Consider the following 17727-nt stretch of genomic DNA (forward strand, 5'->3'; position numbering starts at 1 on the left):
TCTATCATCATATGTCTCCTGGGGACAGATCCCATTACAATCATTCACCTACCCCAAGTCAGTCTGTCACCGTCTACATCATCCCCCCTCCCAGATCAGCCTGTAACATGGTGCACAGCCACAATTCCCCTCAATCCACCACCTCCCCCCAGATCAGCCCGCCACATGGTGCACAGCCACAATTCCACTCAATCCATCCCCTTCTCCAGATCAGCCTGTCACATGGTGCACAGACACAACTCCCCTCAACCCACCTCAGTGGCTGGTGTTTTTGATTGGGGGGGGGCAACAACCACCCCCCGGATTGGTTGGTCGGCCCAAACCCCCCCCACTGTCAGTCAGTCAGTTGGGTCACCTGTACTACCAGTCAAAACCCCCCCCCGCAGGCGTTGCCAGTTGGCCATCCTGAAGGGAGAAGGAAGGGAAGCGCCACTAAGTATCACAGAGGGATTTTAATATAAAAGAATAAAAGCACTCACAGGATAAAACCAGGGTAGATCACCTTTCACATCTTTGAGGATGTCAGCTGAGGATCCTGTGTCCTGCAGGTGCAACCGGAATCTAGTCCACAGTGGATGAATGTGGAGGAGTGGACCCTAGGATTGAAGTTCAAAGGTGCTTATCTGGTTTATAGTGTCACTCTGGTCTCTCCTGGTGTCTTTCAAACTGCATTCACGGGCTGCTGGGGTAGAGAGAGGTCTGTAGCACATCCTGTGGCCACCAGGAAGTCAAATGGAACCAGCGTTGGATGGAAATTACGTCACCGGAAGTAGGAAGCTGGCTGGGAACACTCGCTCTATGAAAAGCGATCTACCCTGTTTTTATCCTGTGAGTGCTTTCATGCCTTTATATTAAAATCACTTTGTGATACTGCCCTTAGTGGTGCTTCCCTTCCTTCTCCCTTCTTGTACTCAACAGAGCTGGCTATACTCTGAGGACAGCAGCCTGAAGTGCTTTTTACACACACCCCTTATTCTACCTCATCCCAAAGACTACCTAACTCCCAGTGCTGTATTTCCACCTGACCTAGCTCTTGTTGCTGGCATGCACTCCTTGCGCCTGAATTTTTAAACTTTATTTCTTCATTAATTAAGTCATCCAGCCCCACACTTACCCCATCTAGGTTGTGGACGGGCGGCAGCTTGTGGCTTTCATGGGGTCTTCTCCTCCTCCGTAAAGGAGATATTTGCCAGCACAAAATGGATCAACGAAGTAGCATCCAAACAGATTGTTTATTGCATGATCACATCAAAAGAACAGTTCAAAGTTTCAGAGTCACGCAGGACCCCTTTGTCAGGCATCACATGCCTGACGAAGGGGTCCTGGTCGACTCCGAAACACTGCACTGTTCTTGTGATGTGATCATGCAATAAACAATCCATTTGGACGCTACTTCGTTGATGGTGTGTCCTACAAATATGTGCTTTGTGACTTTCTGAACCAGTTTCCAGCTAGTTGTTGCTGCAGCACCCAAACTTTTGAGAGCTTATCCAGGAATGTGTGCAATGGGAATATGGAGTATCTGTCCTCCTCTGCTTCAAAGCGGGTTCCGCCGTGTGTCTCCTTCGTCCTCTTCCTAGGCGTCAGTCAATTGGGTGACGGGTCTCAGGACCCGCTTCCTGATTGCTTGGGAGGAGGATCAGTGTGACAATAGCGAATATTCATTTGCTATTGTAACACACCTAGGTGGGCTCAGTTCGCAGTGCTCTGTGCCCTGAGCCCACCCTATTTTAAAGCCTATTAGAGCCTCTGGCTCTAATCACGTGCTTTAACCCTCCCCCATTGGAATCCATGCATCCGATGTCCTGCATGGGGGCCGGGCGCATGGATAGGGGGGCAGTGCCCATGTGCCCTTAATGGACAGGCCGCCCCTGATCCACCCCCTCCCCCAGATCAGCATGTCACAGGGTGCACAGTCACAATCCCTCCCCACCTCCCATCATCCTGTCACAGGGTACACAGCCACAATTACCCCCACCCCCAGATTAGCCTGTCACAGAGTGCACAGTCACCACCCCCAAATTTACATACCTAAACAGCATGGGGAATTTCTTTTCTCTCCTGGGCTCTTGCAGGTGCAGTTAGAATTTCACCCATGCCCTGCCCCTCCACTGATGCCAATTCCACCCCCAGACAGCCGCGGGCTGCTCATGGAAAGATACAGGATCTGTGCATGACTGGAAGTCACACAAGATCCTGTAAAGGGAGCAGGCAGCGCTACAGCAAGCAGTGACAGGACTGGGGTGCAGTCCCTTGCTCTTAGGCTGGCCATACATTATACAATTATCTTGAACAATTTTCCTTTAGATTTACCAAAACCATATAATATAAGGTCAAACTTAAACACTTTCAATTTGTATGCAACCAGGCAGACCTTTATACTACATAGTTAAAGGTAAATTTAAAGGAAATTGAATAAGAAAATTGTATAATGTATGGCCAGCTTAAGATCCTGCAGCCTGGAGGCAGGATGATACAAAAATGTAAATGATATGACTGGGTACGGCTGTATTTTTTTAATTCACTCCACAGGTTTATTGTGCGTTAAAGCACAGTGGACCCCACCCCTCTTCAGGGCCCATGTGCATTGGACATATCATACGCATGGATGATATGCCACTGAACACCAGGGATTTACCACAAGGGAAGCAATGCAAAGAGAACAGGATACTTTCTCATACAAGTACATGATACAGCAGGCACATATCAGGAATATGAAATGTTGGGTTTACATATTATTTAATATTACAGTATTTAAGCATTGGTAGGAAAAAAAACAGTAAGAAACTTTTATTTCCTTTACAGCACTCTCTCAGTGGTACGGTGGGAATATTACGTATTGTTCCGGAGAAGGAGGAGAAAGTCGCAGAACCAGAACATCCACCAAAAAAAAGTCAACTGCAAATTCAAATTGATGCCATTTTTAACAAAATTCAAAGCCTTATCCCCAATGTGACATTCACTAATTTTACCAAAACCACCAGCGCACAAAACAGTAAAGTGTTTTTAGAGAATCCCAGAGAACGATACTGTGTTGGGGAAGACGTTATTATACAAGTGGACATGTATGATTATTTGAATAACAGAAAGATCTATGGAGGAGATTTTTTAAGACCTAGGCTGTTTTCTATAGGGCTTGGAGCTTCTGTATCAGGAAAGGTGGAAGACATGAACAATGGGTCTTACCGTATCCACTTTCCTTTATACTGGGCAGGCCAAATCAAGGTCTCCATTTTGATATGGCACCCCAGTGAAGGGATTGCAGCCCTCTGGAGGTCAAGACATTCAAGTTTGGGAGTTCTCGGCTTCCATGGGAGATATGTCTACTTAGGTCAAGAGGCTTTCTCTACTTGTGGCTTTCAACTGAATTCAGCTGGAGAGATTTGTGAATATAAAGACAAACTCTACGAAGAGGTCTTCTACTGCCAAAAACCTCCTAACTTACCTTGTGACTGTTTAACAGACATGAGAGCCGTGGACCTTCATTCGTCTTTTTTGAAGGCTGAAGAGAACCCACTGGTTGAAGGGTAAAATATATATCAAACAAGAAAAATACCACACAATACCCCACAAACTATATAGGGTTTTTTCACTGTGTATAAATGCATAAAGTGTATAAAGTTAATAACATACTGGGAAATGTGAACATTGTTTTGTAGGTATTTCTAGACAGAGAAGATCCTTTTCAACCATGAAAAAGACCCAGTACATGTTTGGTGCATTCCCCATGGGAATTGTTTATAGTCTTATGTTTGCTCCAACTACAGAGAACAATGGGTAATACTGTTGATATACATACAGTGCTGTGAAAAAGTATTTCCCCCCTTCCTGATTTTTATATTTTTTTGCATATTTGTCACACCTAAAGTGGTTCTAAAGCCTTAAGGTTTTTCACCTTAATGTATTCTTTTCATTCTATGCATTAAGGTGAAAATCCTTCTGTGCTTCAGCTCCCTCCCCCAGACCCCCCCTTTTTCTTACCTGAGCTCGATCAGATCCAGCGATGTGCATGAGCGCAGCGACTCCTAATGTTGTTGCCCTCCTCATTGGGCAGCTTGATAGCAGTGGGAGCTGTGAATCAAATGCTGTGACACTGGGGTGGGGCCAAGTCCTGCTGTCTGTGTCAATGGATGCAGCAGCGGGACTTGGGAGCAAGCACGCATGGGCGCCCCCATGGAAAGCAGCTTTCCATGGGGCACCCACCAAAGAGGAGGGGCCTGGAGTGCAGTGAAGGGGGGGGGGATCCCAGGATGTGATGTGAAAATGTAATTGTCCCTTAAACCTAATAACTGGTTGTGGCACCCTTGGCGTCAACAACTGCAATCAAGCATTTGTGATAACTGGCAATGAGTCTTTAACATCGCTGTGGAGGAATTTTGGGCCCACTCTTCTTTGCAGAATTTGCCTGCACAATTCTAAGTCCAACATCACTTGACGGAGCCAACAGCATGACCCCATTGATCTTTTTAGCTGTCTTTGAGGGTGGTATTCTGTCCATCGCTGTAAGGGTTTCATTCTTCCTACTGACCACCAATGTTATGGGGATTCTTCTGATTGACCTCCGATGAACCGATTTTAATAAGGGTTACCCAAGACCTGTAAACTATTTTAGGGGTTCCTCTGGAGTAAACAGGTTGAGAAAGGCTGTTCTGGAATCTAAACTCTTTTTTTTTTCCAGATCACTTTGCTACCTATGCATTTGAAAGTAACTTCAAATATTTTTTGTAGGTCAAGAGTAGGCATCGAAATTGCCCAAAAATTGGAACCTATAACAGTTACAAACTGCAATGGTAAGTACATTCATTAATTAGAAGGTATTGGCCTTGGATATTACAAATTTCTGCTGGTCTCAAGTTGCAACACCGTAGCATCCTAATTGGCTTTACATAGGCTTAAAAACTAAAATAAATAATTGTTAGGATGTACAGGGTATAACTCAACAACAATGTGTGGAACTTCCCTGAACTACTGTTATTATCTTAAAGAAAGATAATATATGTCTCCTCTGGCATCCTAATTACCTAACCGTTGCATCCTAATTAGCTTTACATAAACTTAAAAAAAATAAAATAAATGGTAGGATGTATAGGGTTTAAGGCTGGGTTCAAACTATTGCTAATTGGATGGCGGTTTCCCTGTATGTGATTTTCTCCTTTGTGATTGGACACAGCGGGAGTCAATTAGCGGGTCTGGCGGTAGCGATGGCAACCCAGCGATCGCTCGGAGAGGCAGAATGGCGGTCTGTCTATGTAAACAAGGCAGACTGCTGTTCTGTCAGAGAGGAAAATGGAGATCTTTTGTTTCTGCTAAGTAGAAACACAGATCTCTGTTTTCCTTTAGTCAAAGCACCCCCCACAGTTAGAAAGCACTCATAGGGAACACATTTAAAGTGGAAGTAAACCCACCTATCATTTTCAGCCAAGGAAGCTTGAGCTTCAACTGCCATGATTCATAACATGTGATTAGTTATGACACCAGCCTCTGGATCGTTTGACAGTTTGGTTGAGAGCACAAACAATGTGACAGTTAGGGCTAGTTTACACTTGCTTCAAAACAAGGCTTCGGACATGCTTTGTTAAAGCTCTGTAGATGCCAGTAAAAGCTCCTGTCACTAAATAAAATGGTTAGCTTACAGTCCTGTTTATACCTTGCTTTTGCTTAGTGCTTCGATGAGGTTTCGGTGGGGCTTCGATGAGGCTTTGGTGGAGCTTCAATGGGGCTTAATGGGGCTTCAATGAGGCTTCGGTGGGGCTTCAGTGGGGCTTCGATGAGGCTTTGGTGGAGCTTCTATGGGGCTTCGATGAGCCTTTGGTGAGGCTTCGTGGGGCTTTGATGAGGCTTTGGTGAGGCTTCAGTGGGGCTTCAAGTGAGCTTTGCCATAGACTTCTATGGAGGCTTTGAAGACGCTTTGAAGCATAACTGAAGCTACATGGGGTATAATTTTTGAAAAGAAGCCGAAGCAAAGCAAAATCAAGGTGTAAACAGGAATGTAAGCTAACCATTTTATTAAGTGACAGGAGCTTTGACTGGCGTTCAGAGAGCTTTAACAAAGCCTGTCCGATGCCTTGTTTTGAAGCAAGTGTAAACTAGCCGTTAATGTGTGTTGAAGCTGAAGCAAGTGTAAATGAGCCCTTACATTTCCAGCACATGTCAGGAATGTAAGTTTTTTGAAACTGTTAAATCAATGGGTTTACTTCCACTTTAATCCTTTGATTGTCTCTGATGTATGCCAGTGTCATTTATACAGTGACAGTGCTTCTTTTTTTAGCATTGATCACTGTATTGGTGTCACTGGTTCCCAAAAAAGTGTCACTTAGTGTCAGATTTGTCTGCCGCAATATCGCAGTCCCGCTGAAGATTGCTGATCACCGCCACTACTAATAAAACATATTTAAAAAATAAAAAGTCCCTAAATCTATCCCATAGTTTGTAGACGCTATAACTTTTGCGCAAACCAATCAATATATGTTTATTGGGATTTTTTCCCAAAAATATGTATCAGAATACATATTGGCCTAAATTTATGAAGACATTTTTACTTTTTTTTATCGGATATGTTTTATAGCAGAAAGTAAAAATTGTTTTTTTTTTCAAAATTGTCGCTCTTTTTTTGTTTAAAGCGCAAAAAATAAAAAACCACAGAGGTGATCAAATACCACCAAAAGAAAGCTCTATTTGTGGGGAAAAAGGACATCAATTGTATTTGGGTACAGCGTTGCGCGATGGCACAATTGTCGCAACAAATGGCCTGGACAGGAAGGGGGGTAAAACATTCAGGAGCTGAAGTGGTTAATTGGGCAACTATGTGGCAAGTTAGGTTTGATGTTGATAAATGGAAATTTATGTACACGGGGGCAAAAAACACGCATCTCACATTCTAGGAGGAATACAACTGGAGTCAATGATGGAGAAGGTTCTGGGTCTTTGTGTATATTTGTTGTTTCATCTTTCTTCATTTTTGTGATAATTGGATGATTGTAGACACAACCATTTAGGACTGTGAGGAGGATTTAGTAAGTACACTTGAACTTTTCTTTGAGTTTATCTACAAAACATCCGTTTCTATTATTATGTTGAATTATTATACAGGATTTATATGGTTTGTGAGATGCTTTACAAAATAAAAGAAGACAGTACTGTTACAACACAATTCAATAGAAGAGGATTAGGAGGAGCCTAACATCTAAAAGGGAGGGGAAAGTGGTATAAAAGGTGATAAGTGTGAGGGATTAGCTGATGGAGAAAATAGAAGCACAGTTTTTAGGGGGATAGACTTCCCTGAAAAGAAGAGTAGACCGCCTAAATATTGACAGAATAGGACATAGCCAAACAGATTGGGGTAAGGAGTTCCAGAGGATGGAAGAGGCTCTGGAGAATCCCTGGAGGTGAGCATGGGGGGATGACGAGGGATTTTGAGAGAGCAGAAGGTCTTGGGAAGAACAGAGTAGACTGTTTTGGTGATATTTTGAGATAGGGTAGTGACAGGGCTTTTTTTCAGCGGGAACGCGGGGGAATGCAGTTCCGGCACCTCCACCACTAAATGTATGCAATGGCAAGGAGTGCTGGGTTGTGCTACAGTGTCTATTGATGCTGGCTGCTGATGGATCTATTGTTGCTGGAGGGGATCTATTTCTGCAGATGGGTTGATTGCTGCTGGGGAGGTCTATTGTTGCTGGTGGGGAATCTATTGTTGCTGGGGTGGGTCTTATGTTGCTGGGGGGGTCAGTTGTCGCTGGGAGAAATTTACTGTTGAGGGAGCAGTCTATAATAGCTGCCTGCTAGAGGATCTATTGTTGCTGGGTGGTATATTGTTGTAGGTGGTCCATTGTTGCAGGGGGGATCTATTGTTGCTGGTGGGTCTATTGTTGTTGGCTGTGGGGGGTCTATTTTACTGCTTTTCTTGCTATCAATAACAAATTCCATACCAATTACTTAGTACCACAAATGTTACTTGGTTCTGTATTCTCTAAAAGGGGCAGTGCTGGGAGGTGGGTAGGGGGTGGAACCAATGACTGGTGCTCTGAGGTAGGTAGGGGCAAAGACAAGGGGTAACTCCCAAAAGGGAGAGTTCCTACACCTATTCTCTAAGAAAAAAAAAGCCCTGGGTAGTGATGTAAGTTGGAGGCGAAGTTGTGGATGGCTTTGTTTCTAATACAGATCACAGGGGCCCTTGGCAACCTCTCTCTGTGGCACCTGGCTGTGTTATTAGCAGAAAAATGCCTGTAATCTGCCTAAAAAAAAGTTCCAGAACCGGTTTGAGCTTCAATTGTTTTGGAGCTTCTAGCTTCAGGCGTTTTGGAGTGGAGATGTGAACCATCTCCATAGAGAATAATTGATTTTTTTCCCCTCCAGCATTTTGTAGCTTCAGGCTTCAAACTACAAAACGCTCAGGTGTGAATGGGGCCTTAGTGGCCAGGGACGTGGGGGTGAGGTGGGGGAGGGGCAACAGTCCAGAGAATTGAAGTAACACTAAACACTGTTTTAAATAATGATATTTAAGCATGATTTTTTTTTGTTAGCTCGAAAAGTCCCTTTTAATTCTTTCAGCCTCTTCCAAATTTCTTTTTATTTTGTTACTGTGACCTGACTCTCTGTTAGAGGGTGGCTACATTTATTCTCCATGGTCCCACTCTAGGTAGGGATGTAGCCACTCTCACTTGCTCGCTCCTGTAATGGACTATGGATTATGGAATATGAGATGTGTGGTGTACATAAATCAGTTTACAGTATATGACCACAATTAACAGGCGCTGCTTGTCCCAAAGAAATGGAAGTGAGGGAGGAAAATGAGAGGTTCTAAAGCTCGTGGAGGAGAGTTATAAGGAGGCATAAAAACACAGTTATACAATTTCATGGAAAATAGATTACAGTGCCATTAAGTAGTGGATGTATATAGATAATAATTGGAGAATAAGGATATCATTTAGTGTCACTGTAACTTTTATCCTTCATTTTTCCCCCTAACTACTCTGTCCTCAGTAGCTCACAAGTCTTTATCAACACCTCTGATCTCAGGTCTTTAACACCTTCCCACCTGGCCTATAGCAGAATGATGGCCGGGCGGGGGTCCTATTGTCCTGACTGGACGTCATATGACGTCCTTCAGAACAAGCCGGGAGGCACGCAACGCAGCGATCGTTCGGACACACCGCATCTCCGATCACGGTAAAGAGCCTATGATGTAGGCTCTTTACCATGTGATTAGCTGTATCCAATCACAGCTGATCACAGTGTAAATAGGAAGTACCCGTTATCGGCTCTCCTGACAGGAGGGGTCTGCACTGATAATTAGTACATTGATTATCAGTGCAGTCCCATCAACAATGCCTGCCAGTGCCCACCTCTGATGCCCAACTGTGCCCATCAGTGATGCCAGTGTCTATCGGTGCTGCCTTTAAGTGACCATCAGTGATGCCTGTTAGTGCCTCCTCATCAGTGCTGCCTATCAGTACCATCTGTCAGTGCCGCTCATCAGTGCCGCCCACCAGTGCCCATTAGTGCCGCTTATAAGTGCTCATCAGTGCCACTTATCAGTGCCTATAAAGGCTGCCCATCAGTGCCGCCTATCAGTGCCGTCTATCAATGCCCATCAGTGCTGCATATTAGTGCCGCCTCATCAGTGCAACCTAATCAGTGCCCATCAGTGCAGCCTAATCAGTGCCCATCAGTGCAGCCTAATTAGTGCCCATCAGTGCAGCCTATCGGTGCCCGTCAGTGCAGCCTCATCAGCACACATCAGTAGAGGAGAAAAATTACTAGCTATGTCTGTCTTAAAAAACTGATAAAAATGTTGTTTGGGTACAGCATTGCATGAACACGCAATTGTCATTCAAATTGAGGCAGCGTTGAAAGCTGAAAATTGGCCTGGGTAGGAAGGGAGTGAAAGTGCCCAGTATTGGAGTGGTTATTGTAAATCCTCACAACCCTTCCACCACCACAGCAAGCATTAAAAGAAGTGGTGTAGTACGCATAGCCTGCTATGACTATGGTAACTCCAGTGAATTCAGGTGGATGGACCTTTTTTAAGTTTGGTTTTTAAGCAAAAAGCAGTATCTTTTTTCTCTTCATGAACACCTTTCTTTCACATTTAGCTGACCTTTTTACACAAAACAATCTTAAAAAAGATAGGTCCCTTCGGAGTTCTATGGATGCAAAGGACAATTTTTGTGAAGTTGAACTTGTGGTCCTTTTAAAAACTGACTTTATACCTTCGATGTTACTATGTAATATTAACTACCTTTGCAAAACCATCATTCTTTCAGAAACCACTTTAACTCCAAAGCCGAAATGTCAACCAGGAATGAATTCCACGTTTCCAAGTGGATACTTTTTTAATAATATTTGGAATCCTGCCTACTGCACAATGACCACCTACAAAGCTGCAGAGGACTTTGTGAAATGCCTACAGGGGAAGAAACTCTTCCTGATTGGAGATTCAACATTGCGACAGTTCATCATGCACTTCACAGAGGGCATCCAAAGTAAGTGCTTTCTAACATGCCTGAACCCTGAAGGTAGGAGCCCTCAATTCCAGAGCACTCTTTTAGAGGCAAATACGTATTTAAACCATGAAGTTAGTTCACTTTTAATGTCTAACTATTGGCTACTGGCTAGTGAGCACTAGACCAAATGGAAAGCATGGTATTCAGAGGGGGAACCTCATGACTGGTCAATGAGGCTGCCAATTGTGGTCAAGAACAAGTTGGGGGGAGAAAATCAGTCCAGCTGACTCAAAACGATCCTGCCCACATCAGATGATACACTAGACCATCGTTCTCCAAACTTTCGAAATAAAGGGCCATCTTTCTGTCTATTAGACTTTAGGAAGGCCGGACTGTGGCGAGTTGGCATAGAAAATGCCCCAGTGCCAGTGGGTGTAAACAATATCTGAGGCTTTGTGGTCAGTGGGAGTTAAAAAATTATCATCATTGGTATTAGTGGGAGGATCAGTGCCCGTCATTGGTGTCAGCGGGAGGAATGGTGCCCCATCATTGTCAGTGGCAGGAATGGTGCCCCATCATTGGTGTCAGTGGGGGGACTAGTGCCCCATTGCTGAGGCAGTGGAAGGAATAGTGCCCAATCAATTGGTGTCAGTGAAAGGAAAAATGCCCCATCATTGTTGTCAGTGAAAGGAAAAATTCCCCATAATTGGTGTTAGTGGAAGTAATAGTGCCTCTTAAACTTGCTGCATACAGGCAAGTAATAGAAAGCGGCTTGTTATTGGGGGCACTGTTCAAGGGCGAGAAGTGCAGACGAGGGACCCGAGAAAAGGAGGATCGGGGAAAAACTATTGCACAGAGCAGGTATGACATGCTTGTTATAAAAAAGAAAAGAAAAGAAAAAAAGGTGAACCTTAAATACCACTTAAATGTATATGTAAACCCTGACTATGAACATTTCTTATTTACTCCCCTTTGGTCTGATTAAGCTGAAGTTTATTCTAATTTGTTGTTATGCAAATATCAAAATGCCTTGCCCGGTAGGTGTCAGTCTGGAGGAGTGGGCGCTCCTAGGCAAGCTGCAATTGCATGCAGAACACCCTATGCAGATTACCCAAATTTGATGCTGAGCCTCCATAACTGAAAGTCCAATGACTGAAGAGGGTAGACCAAAAACAGTAATGATGGGGAGGTGAGGCCTAGGCGATGCTGGATGTCCTTCATCCATGAAATTGAGGCAGTCCTCATCATATCAGAAATACAGAGCTGTCCTGTGTCATGTTTTAATGGTCTCGCATGTGACACATAGGGGAGGATTTACTAAAACTGGAGCACACAGAATTCGGTGCAGCTGTGCATAGTAACTAATCAGCTTCTATGGCTGGCCATAGATTATACAATTTTCTTTTAGATTTACCAAAGCCATATAATATGAGGTCAAACCTAAACACTTTCAACTTGTATGCAATCAGGCAGGCCCTTACACTAAATAGTTGAAGGTCAATCTAAAGGAAATTGAATAAGAAAATTGTATAATGTATGGCCAGCATAACTTCAGCTTGTTCAATTAAACTTTAAAAATAAAACCTAGAAGCTAACTAGTTACTATAAAGGGTTGCTATATACTGTAGGTGTATAGGTTACTATGCACAGCTGCACCATATTCTGTGTGCTCTAGTTTTAGTAAATCCCACCCATAGACCCCTCTTCCTCCCTGATCTTCCCCAAGGGTGGGTGACCCCTGGTGATGTGGAGGAAATGACATCAGCTCAATTATCTGCATAAATACACTTCATAGTGTTGCCCCCATGAGGGGGTGGAGTCATGACTTCCTTCTTAGCATGCCCTCTGTCTTACACTGGGCATTATTGATACATCTTGTGCCAAAAACAAAGTACTGCAAGGGAAAACTTTGGTTTGAAGGCAAATATCGAAGGTTGGCTGCTTTTTTTATATTTTTTAACTGGCTGCAGGCCCTTATATGGAAAAATGGCCCATGGTTGGTCTCTAAAGAGATAAAATCAGGGGGAACCGTAAATGTATTTTAAAGATGTATGGCAAACATAAATATTTCTTATTTTTCCCTTACTTACACTTTAAAAGACCATGCAAATGATGATATTATCCAATGAGCATATATAACATGGTAGGTTTTTCTTGTCTCACCCAGTTGTGAAATATTTTCGGTACCACGAGACTGGATGGGGTCATTGGGAGAAGACTCTTGAGGCTATAAACATGGAAAAAGATATTTATGTATCTTATAAAAGACACGGGTTTCCCCTCGAGAGCTTTGAGTTCTACTACTTCATGGAGGACATGTACACGAGCCGCCAGATTGATAGACAAGGTGGGGGAAAGGACACTATCTTTGTCATTACCATGGGACAGCACTTCCGACAATTCCCTCTGAATCTTTTTATTAGACGGGCACTGAACATCCGCAGAGCAGTGGAACGCCTCTTCCTCCGGAGTCCAGAAACCAAGGTTATCATCAAAACTGAAAACACCAGAGAAAGAAATGCTCCACCTGAAAGAACTGGTGATTTTCATGGTTATTCTCAATACCTGGTGCTTAAAGAGGTTTTCCAAGGGATCAATGTGGGTTTTGTAGATGCCTGGGACATGACGGTGGCATCTGCAACAGAGACAGTACACCCTCCGGGGTATACGTTTGAGGGTATTATAAGCCTGACATTCAGTTTTGCCTGTTCATAAATGGTTTAACAAGAAGAGACTGAGAGCCATCAATTATGGAGGAGTGGAAACTGTTTTAATTCCTTAGCTGCAATTAACAGTTCAGAGAACATATCCACTGACATAATGACATTTGTTGTATTTGACATAAACAAAAGGTCACTTTTCTGTTACAGTTGTTTTTATTGGTTTTGAAGACAGGGCCAAACAGGAGCTAAAGTATCTGATGGAGATCACAGACAATGAAGCTAAAGTAATCATGAAATATTTGCAGCAGTAAACTTTCTGGGCCTATCATAAAGTGTTGCTTGAGGACCTGTTTATGGGCCTATAATCACAAGTCGGCGGTCTAGACTGCTGGTTAAGCACTTAGGTCCAGGCAGAAAAAAGACTACATAAAGTCTTCAGTGGTCATAGAACATTTATTTAATCCACAGCAAGATAAAGTAAAATGGCTTTATAATTTCTTCTCCCCTCTCTTCTCACATTTCCTCCTCTTTCTTTCTTTCTTTCTTTTTCAAGTGGATGTTATTCTACATATTTTTTAAAAATTTCATTAAACTTTTTTTATACTACACTGCTTGGATAATTTGTAGTGCCTGTTTCACACAGTCTGTACTATACAGTTGTTTTTTTTTCCTAATTTAGTCTTTCTATCAGGCATATACCACACCTAACTGGTGAGTCAGTGAGCTGTTAACCCCTCAACTGCTGGGTGATTTTCACCTACATTTTTTGTACTCCCATCTAGAACCCATACTTGGCGTCCTACACAATATATATTATATAAACATACTACTGATTAAAAATGTTAGAACATCCCCATTTTTCCATTTTTTTTTAAAATTTACACAGTTTATTGTCTCAATGTACACTGAAAATAAAACATAGAAAAAAATAAACAATTGGACATCATCGTTTTCTTTAAAAAAAGTAATCAACATTTTTGACTTATCAAAAAAGCCACTATTTGTAGATATAACAGCTGAACACACTTGTGGCATTCTTTTTATGGATTGAAATCAAATATTGTTCGGAAAGTTCTTCCCAACACTGTTGCAGAAGTTCTCACAAAAGTAAGGTTTTTTGCTGTCACTCCTCTGTTCAGTTCATCCCAAACTAACAAGACAAGGAATTGGTCGCACACTGGAACTCCAAATTATCTTGATGTCATCTTTATTGTCAAAAGGGTCAGACAGATACAGGCAATGGTAGACATTTCACAAGATGACAGATGACATCGAGATAATTTGGAGTTCCAGTGTGCGACCAATTCCTTGCCTTGTTCGTCTTCCATGGTGGTGAGCCGAGGTTTGTACCTGTGATCCATCCTGCACCTGATTTTGCCTGAAGCAGTGTGCTTCTCTTTGTTCTTTGCTGCGATATCTCAACCCAAACCAGCTTGATGGGGTTTGAGTCTGCTGATTGTGCTGGCCATTCCATAATTTGAAGCCTATGGTCTAGTTCTTATCTTCTTAGGCAGCTCTGATTGTAGGATGAACCCTTGACCAGCTAGATGTATTCCTGAGGGTATTGCATGACGCTGCAAAATGCTGGGGTAGTAGTTTTGGTACAGAGTGCCACTCTCTCTGTGCAAGTTGCTGACACTGGATCCCACAAAAGGGCCCTAGACCCAGGGCCGTTTTTAAGGCAGGGCAAAAGGGGCAGCTGCCCTGGGCCCTGTCATTGTTGTGGGGCCCCAAGCAGCTGCCTCATACTTGCAAACTATCCCAGTTTAAATTCCCTCATCCCTTGAGGTTTTAGTCCTGTGCTATGTCCCAATATCTCAGTGTGAAGTTCTGATACTAAAGCTGCCCAGCCCTATTGTGTACAGATGACTCACCTGCAGACCCTGTGTTTACATGTAAATACCGGCATTCATATGTAAATAGCAGCTGACCGGCAGCATTCATATGCAAAAAGAGGTGGCATTCATACGTATATCATGCCCCCCTGAGGTCATATTCACCATCGCTTCTGCTGAATGCTGCCCACTGAAGGGGCATGCTTGAAAGTCCTTCCTACAACTGTGGTCATTCAGCGTAAGATCAGACTGTTCTGCAAAGGTAAGCAATTTAGTGTGGGGAAGGGTAGTTTGGGGTGTGCAGAGGTAGGGAGAGAAGGATTTACAGCTTGGGGTGCACAGGTGAGCAAGAAGGGTTATAAAAGGTGGGTGCAAAGATGAGTAGAGGAGGCAGGTAGAGTTAAAGGGGAGGGGGATTAGAGTGGCAAGGATGGGGGAAGTTTGGGGTGCAGAGGTTAGCAGGGGTTTTATGATGCAAAGGTGGATAAAGATGTAGGTAGCGTTTAGAGCAGGCTATTAATTTCAATGGGTTCCTCTATGCGCTAGAAATGCGGAAGAAAGTCCCTAACCCTTTTTCAAAATCACACAGTGCCAAGACACATGTCTGCAGATGCGTGAGGGTTTCATTAACAATTAATGGAACTGCTGTGTATCTACTAAAGGGCAGCACATTTCTGTGTGGGAGGGGGCCCAAGAAAATTTTTGCCCAGGGTACAAGCAATATTAAAGACGGCCCTGCCTAGACCATCACACTTCCTCCTCCATGTTTGACAGTTGGTATCAGACACCAAAGAACCATTCTTTCACCAACTCGATGGCGTATAAAAACCCTGCGTGTTGAACCAAAAATGTCCATAAGACCTATGTTAGACTTCGGTAGTCCACTGGCGGTGCTTCATGACCCAGGCAAGCCTCTTTTTCTTATTTTGCCAACTTATCACTGGTTTTCTTACAGCTACTTGACATTTCAAACCTGCAGATAGAAGTCTTCTCTTCACAGTTGAAACTGAGACTTGCTTACTTGAATCAGTGTTAAGCTGTGCTTGAAGGTTGTACTGTGAGCCGTCTATCAGCCAAGCTGTTGACAATATACATATTACAATATGCAGCAATTAAACGTTATATACATATATCAGTAAAGTTCAACACAATGTATAAATGTTTATAAAATCACAAAAACGCCACAAGGTTTTTCTTTAAATATTGTGCGAATCCAGATTAAATTACTTGGCAAATGTGCAAATAAAAATAGAGTGTTTCAACACAGTGATCTGTATTTTTTTTGTGACTTCTTAAAATAAATCCAAAAAAGTGCTACATAGTGCTCTGAGATCATATATGGATTAGTGCTACCATTCCTGCACCCCAGTGGTAATCAATCACTCACCAGAGAGAGTTGACCCTCCAAAAGGAAAAGGTCTTTCAGCGCTTTGTATAATTCCTTTCAGGTGCTCTCAGCTCAGTGGAGGCAAACTCAGATCAACACGTACTCCTTCAACTTATTGTATAACAAGACAGGAGGGGTTATTGCCAACTGATTGGGAAAGAGCTAGTTCAGGTCCACATCCCTAATACAACACGTAACAACTAAGTTCCTCAAAAAATGGGACTTTAATGGACCAGAAATGCTCAAGGAGTAGGGAATTTTATAAAAATACTCAACTTATTGGTTCAGGTACGTATATGAAACACACAAACCAGAAAGGGAAATTCATACCAAAAAAAACATTATTTAAAAAAAAAATTCAAACAGAAAAACAAGTTGCACTCACATAAGACAGTGCCACAAGTCCAGGCACTTAGACTAACAGCTGTTACTCTAGTACAGTGGTCATCAACTCCTGTCCTCAGGGCCCGCTAACAGGTCAGGTTTGCAACATAACTGAAATACATCACAGGTGATATCATTTGCTGCTCAGTGATTGCAGTATTCTAGTCTGCATCTCCCCAAGGTAATACATAAAACCTGGCCTGTTAGTGGGCCCTGAGGACCGGGTTGATGACCACTGCTCTAGCGGGAGCGCCACCACTTACACTGTTCACTATAGAGGCGGCGTGTGTTCCACAGATCCAGTACCGGAAACTGGAAGTGATGTCTACATGCACTAACCACACCAAATGCGTTTCATCCATCCAGCCCTCATCAGAAGGTGGTATTGCACCAATGTCATTCCTCATTTAAATACTGTAACCTTAAAGAGGAAGTAAAGCACTGTTGTTTTTTTTTTCCTGACCTGCAAAAGTAAAGGCATAATGTGCTAGTGGGCAGCTGTGAATTATTGCCCACCGTGCATGAGCAAGCAACGCTGCACTTAGTGAATGGTCCCACATCCTGTGACGTTCCCCAGAAGGTTGAGGGTGGAGGGAGATCATCCGGTGGACTGCAAAACCAAGTACCCACTCTCCCCCCACCAAAAAAAGTGGCAAAAGTAAAGGGGGGGGGTGGAGAGGGCATAAAGCAGAAATTCACCCTACAGTGGAACCTTGGATTATGAGCATAATCCGTTCCAGGAGAATGCTTGTAATCCAAAGCACTCGCATATCAAAGGGTGTTTCCCCATAGAAATCAATGGAAATTAAGATAATTTGTTCCGCATTGACTTCTATTGCATGCAATACCGCATGTGAAAAAAAAAAAAGAGAAAAAAGTGCGCAAAATTATGTAAGAGCCCTGGGGCCATCATAAAAAAAAATACAGAATTATTACTTTGAAAAAAAAATGTTTTTTTTTTTTTTTTTTTACAGAATTCTGAGTTTGAAAGTCAGAATTCTGAGATTCAAAGTCAG

The 17727-nt window shown here is 43.0% G+C and overlaps 1 protein-coding gene across 3 annotated transcripts in view; it reads left to right on the plus strand.

The window, feature by feature from the left end:
* LOC141148693 (NXPE family member 4-like) overlaps nucleotides 1–16206 on the plus strand; it is a 174317-nt gene extending 158111 nt beyond the window's left edge. For all 3 annotated transcript variants that reach the window (XM_073636337.1, XM_073636339.1, XM_073636338.1), the window contains exons 3-6: nucleotides 2806–3527; nucleotides 4729–4790; nucleotides 10263–10481; nucleotides 12610–16206. In XM_073636337.1, the coding sequence (XP_073492438.1) occupies nucleotides 2806–3527; nucleotides 4729–4790; nucleotides 10263–10481; nucleotides 12610–13157 (1551 nt within the window). In that variant the 3' untranslated portion in view covers nucleotides 13158–16206. The remainder of the gene's footprint in view (nucleotides 1–2805; nucleotides 3528–4728; nucleotides 4791–10262; nucleotides 10482–12609) is intronic.
* The last annotated feature ends 1521 nt before the right edge of the window (nucleotides 16207–17727 follow it).

The sequence above is a fragment of the Aquarana catesbeiana genome, linkage group LG06, assembly GCF_042186555.1.
Source record: "Aquarana catesbeiana isolate 2022-GZ linkage group LG06, ASM4218655v1, whole genome shotgun sequence".
Classification (NCBI taxonomy): Eukaryota; Metazoa; Chordata; class Amphibia; order Anura; family Ranidae; genus Aquarana; species Aquarana catesbeiana.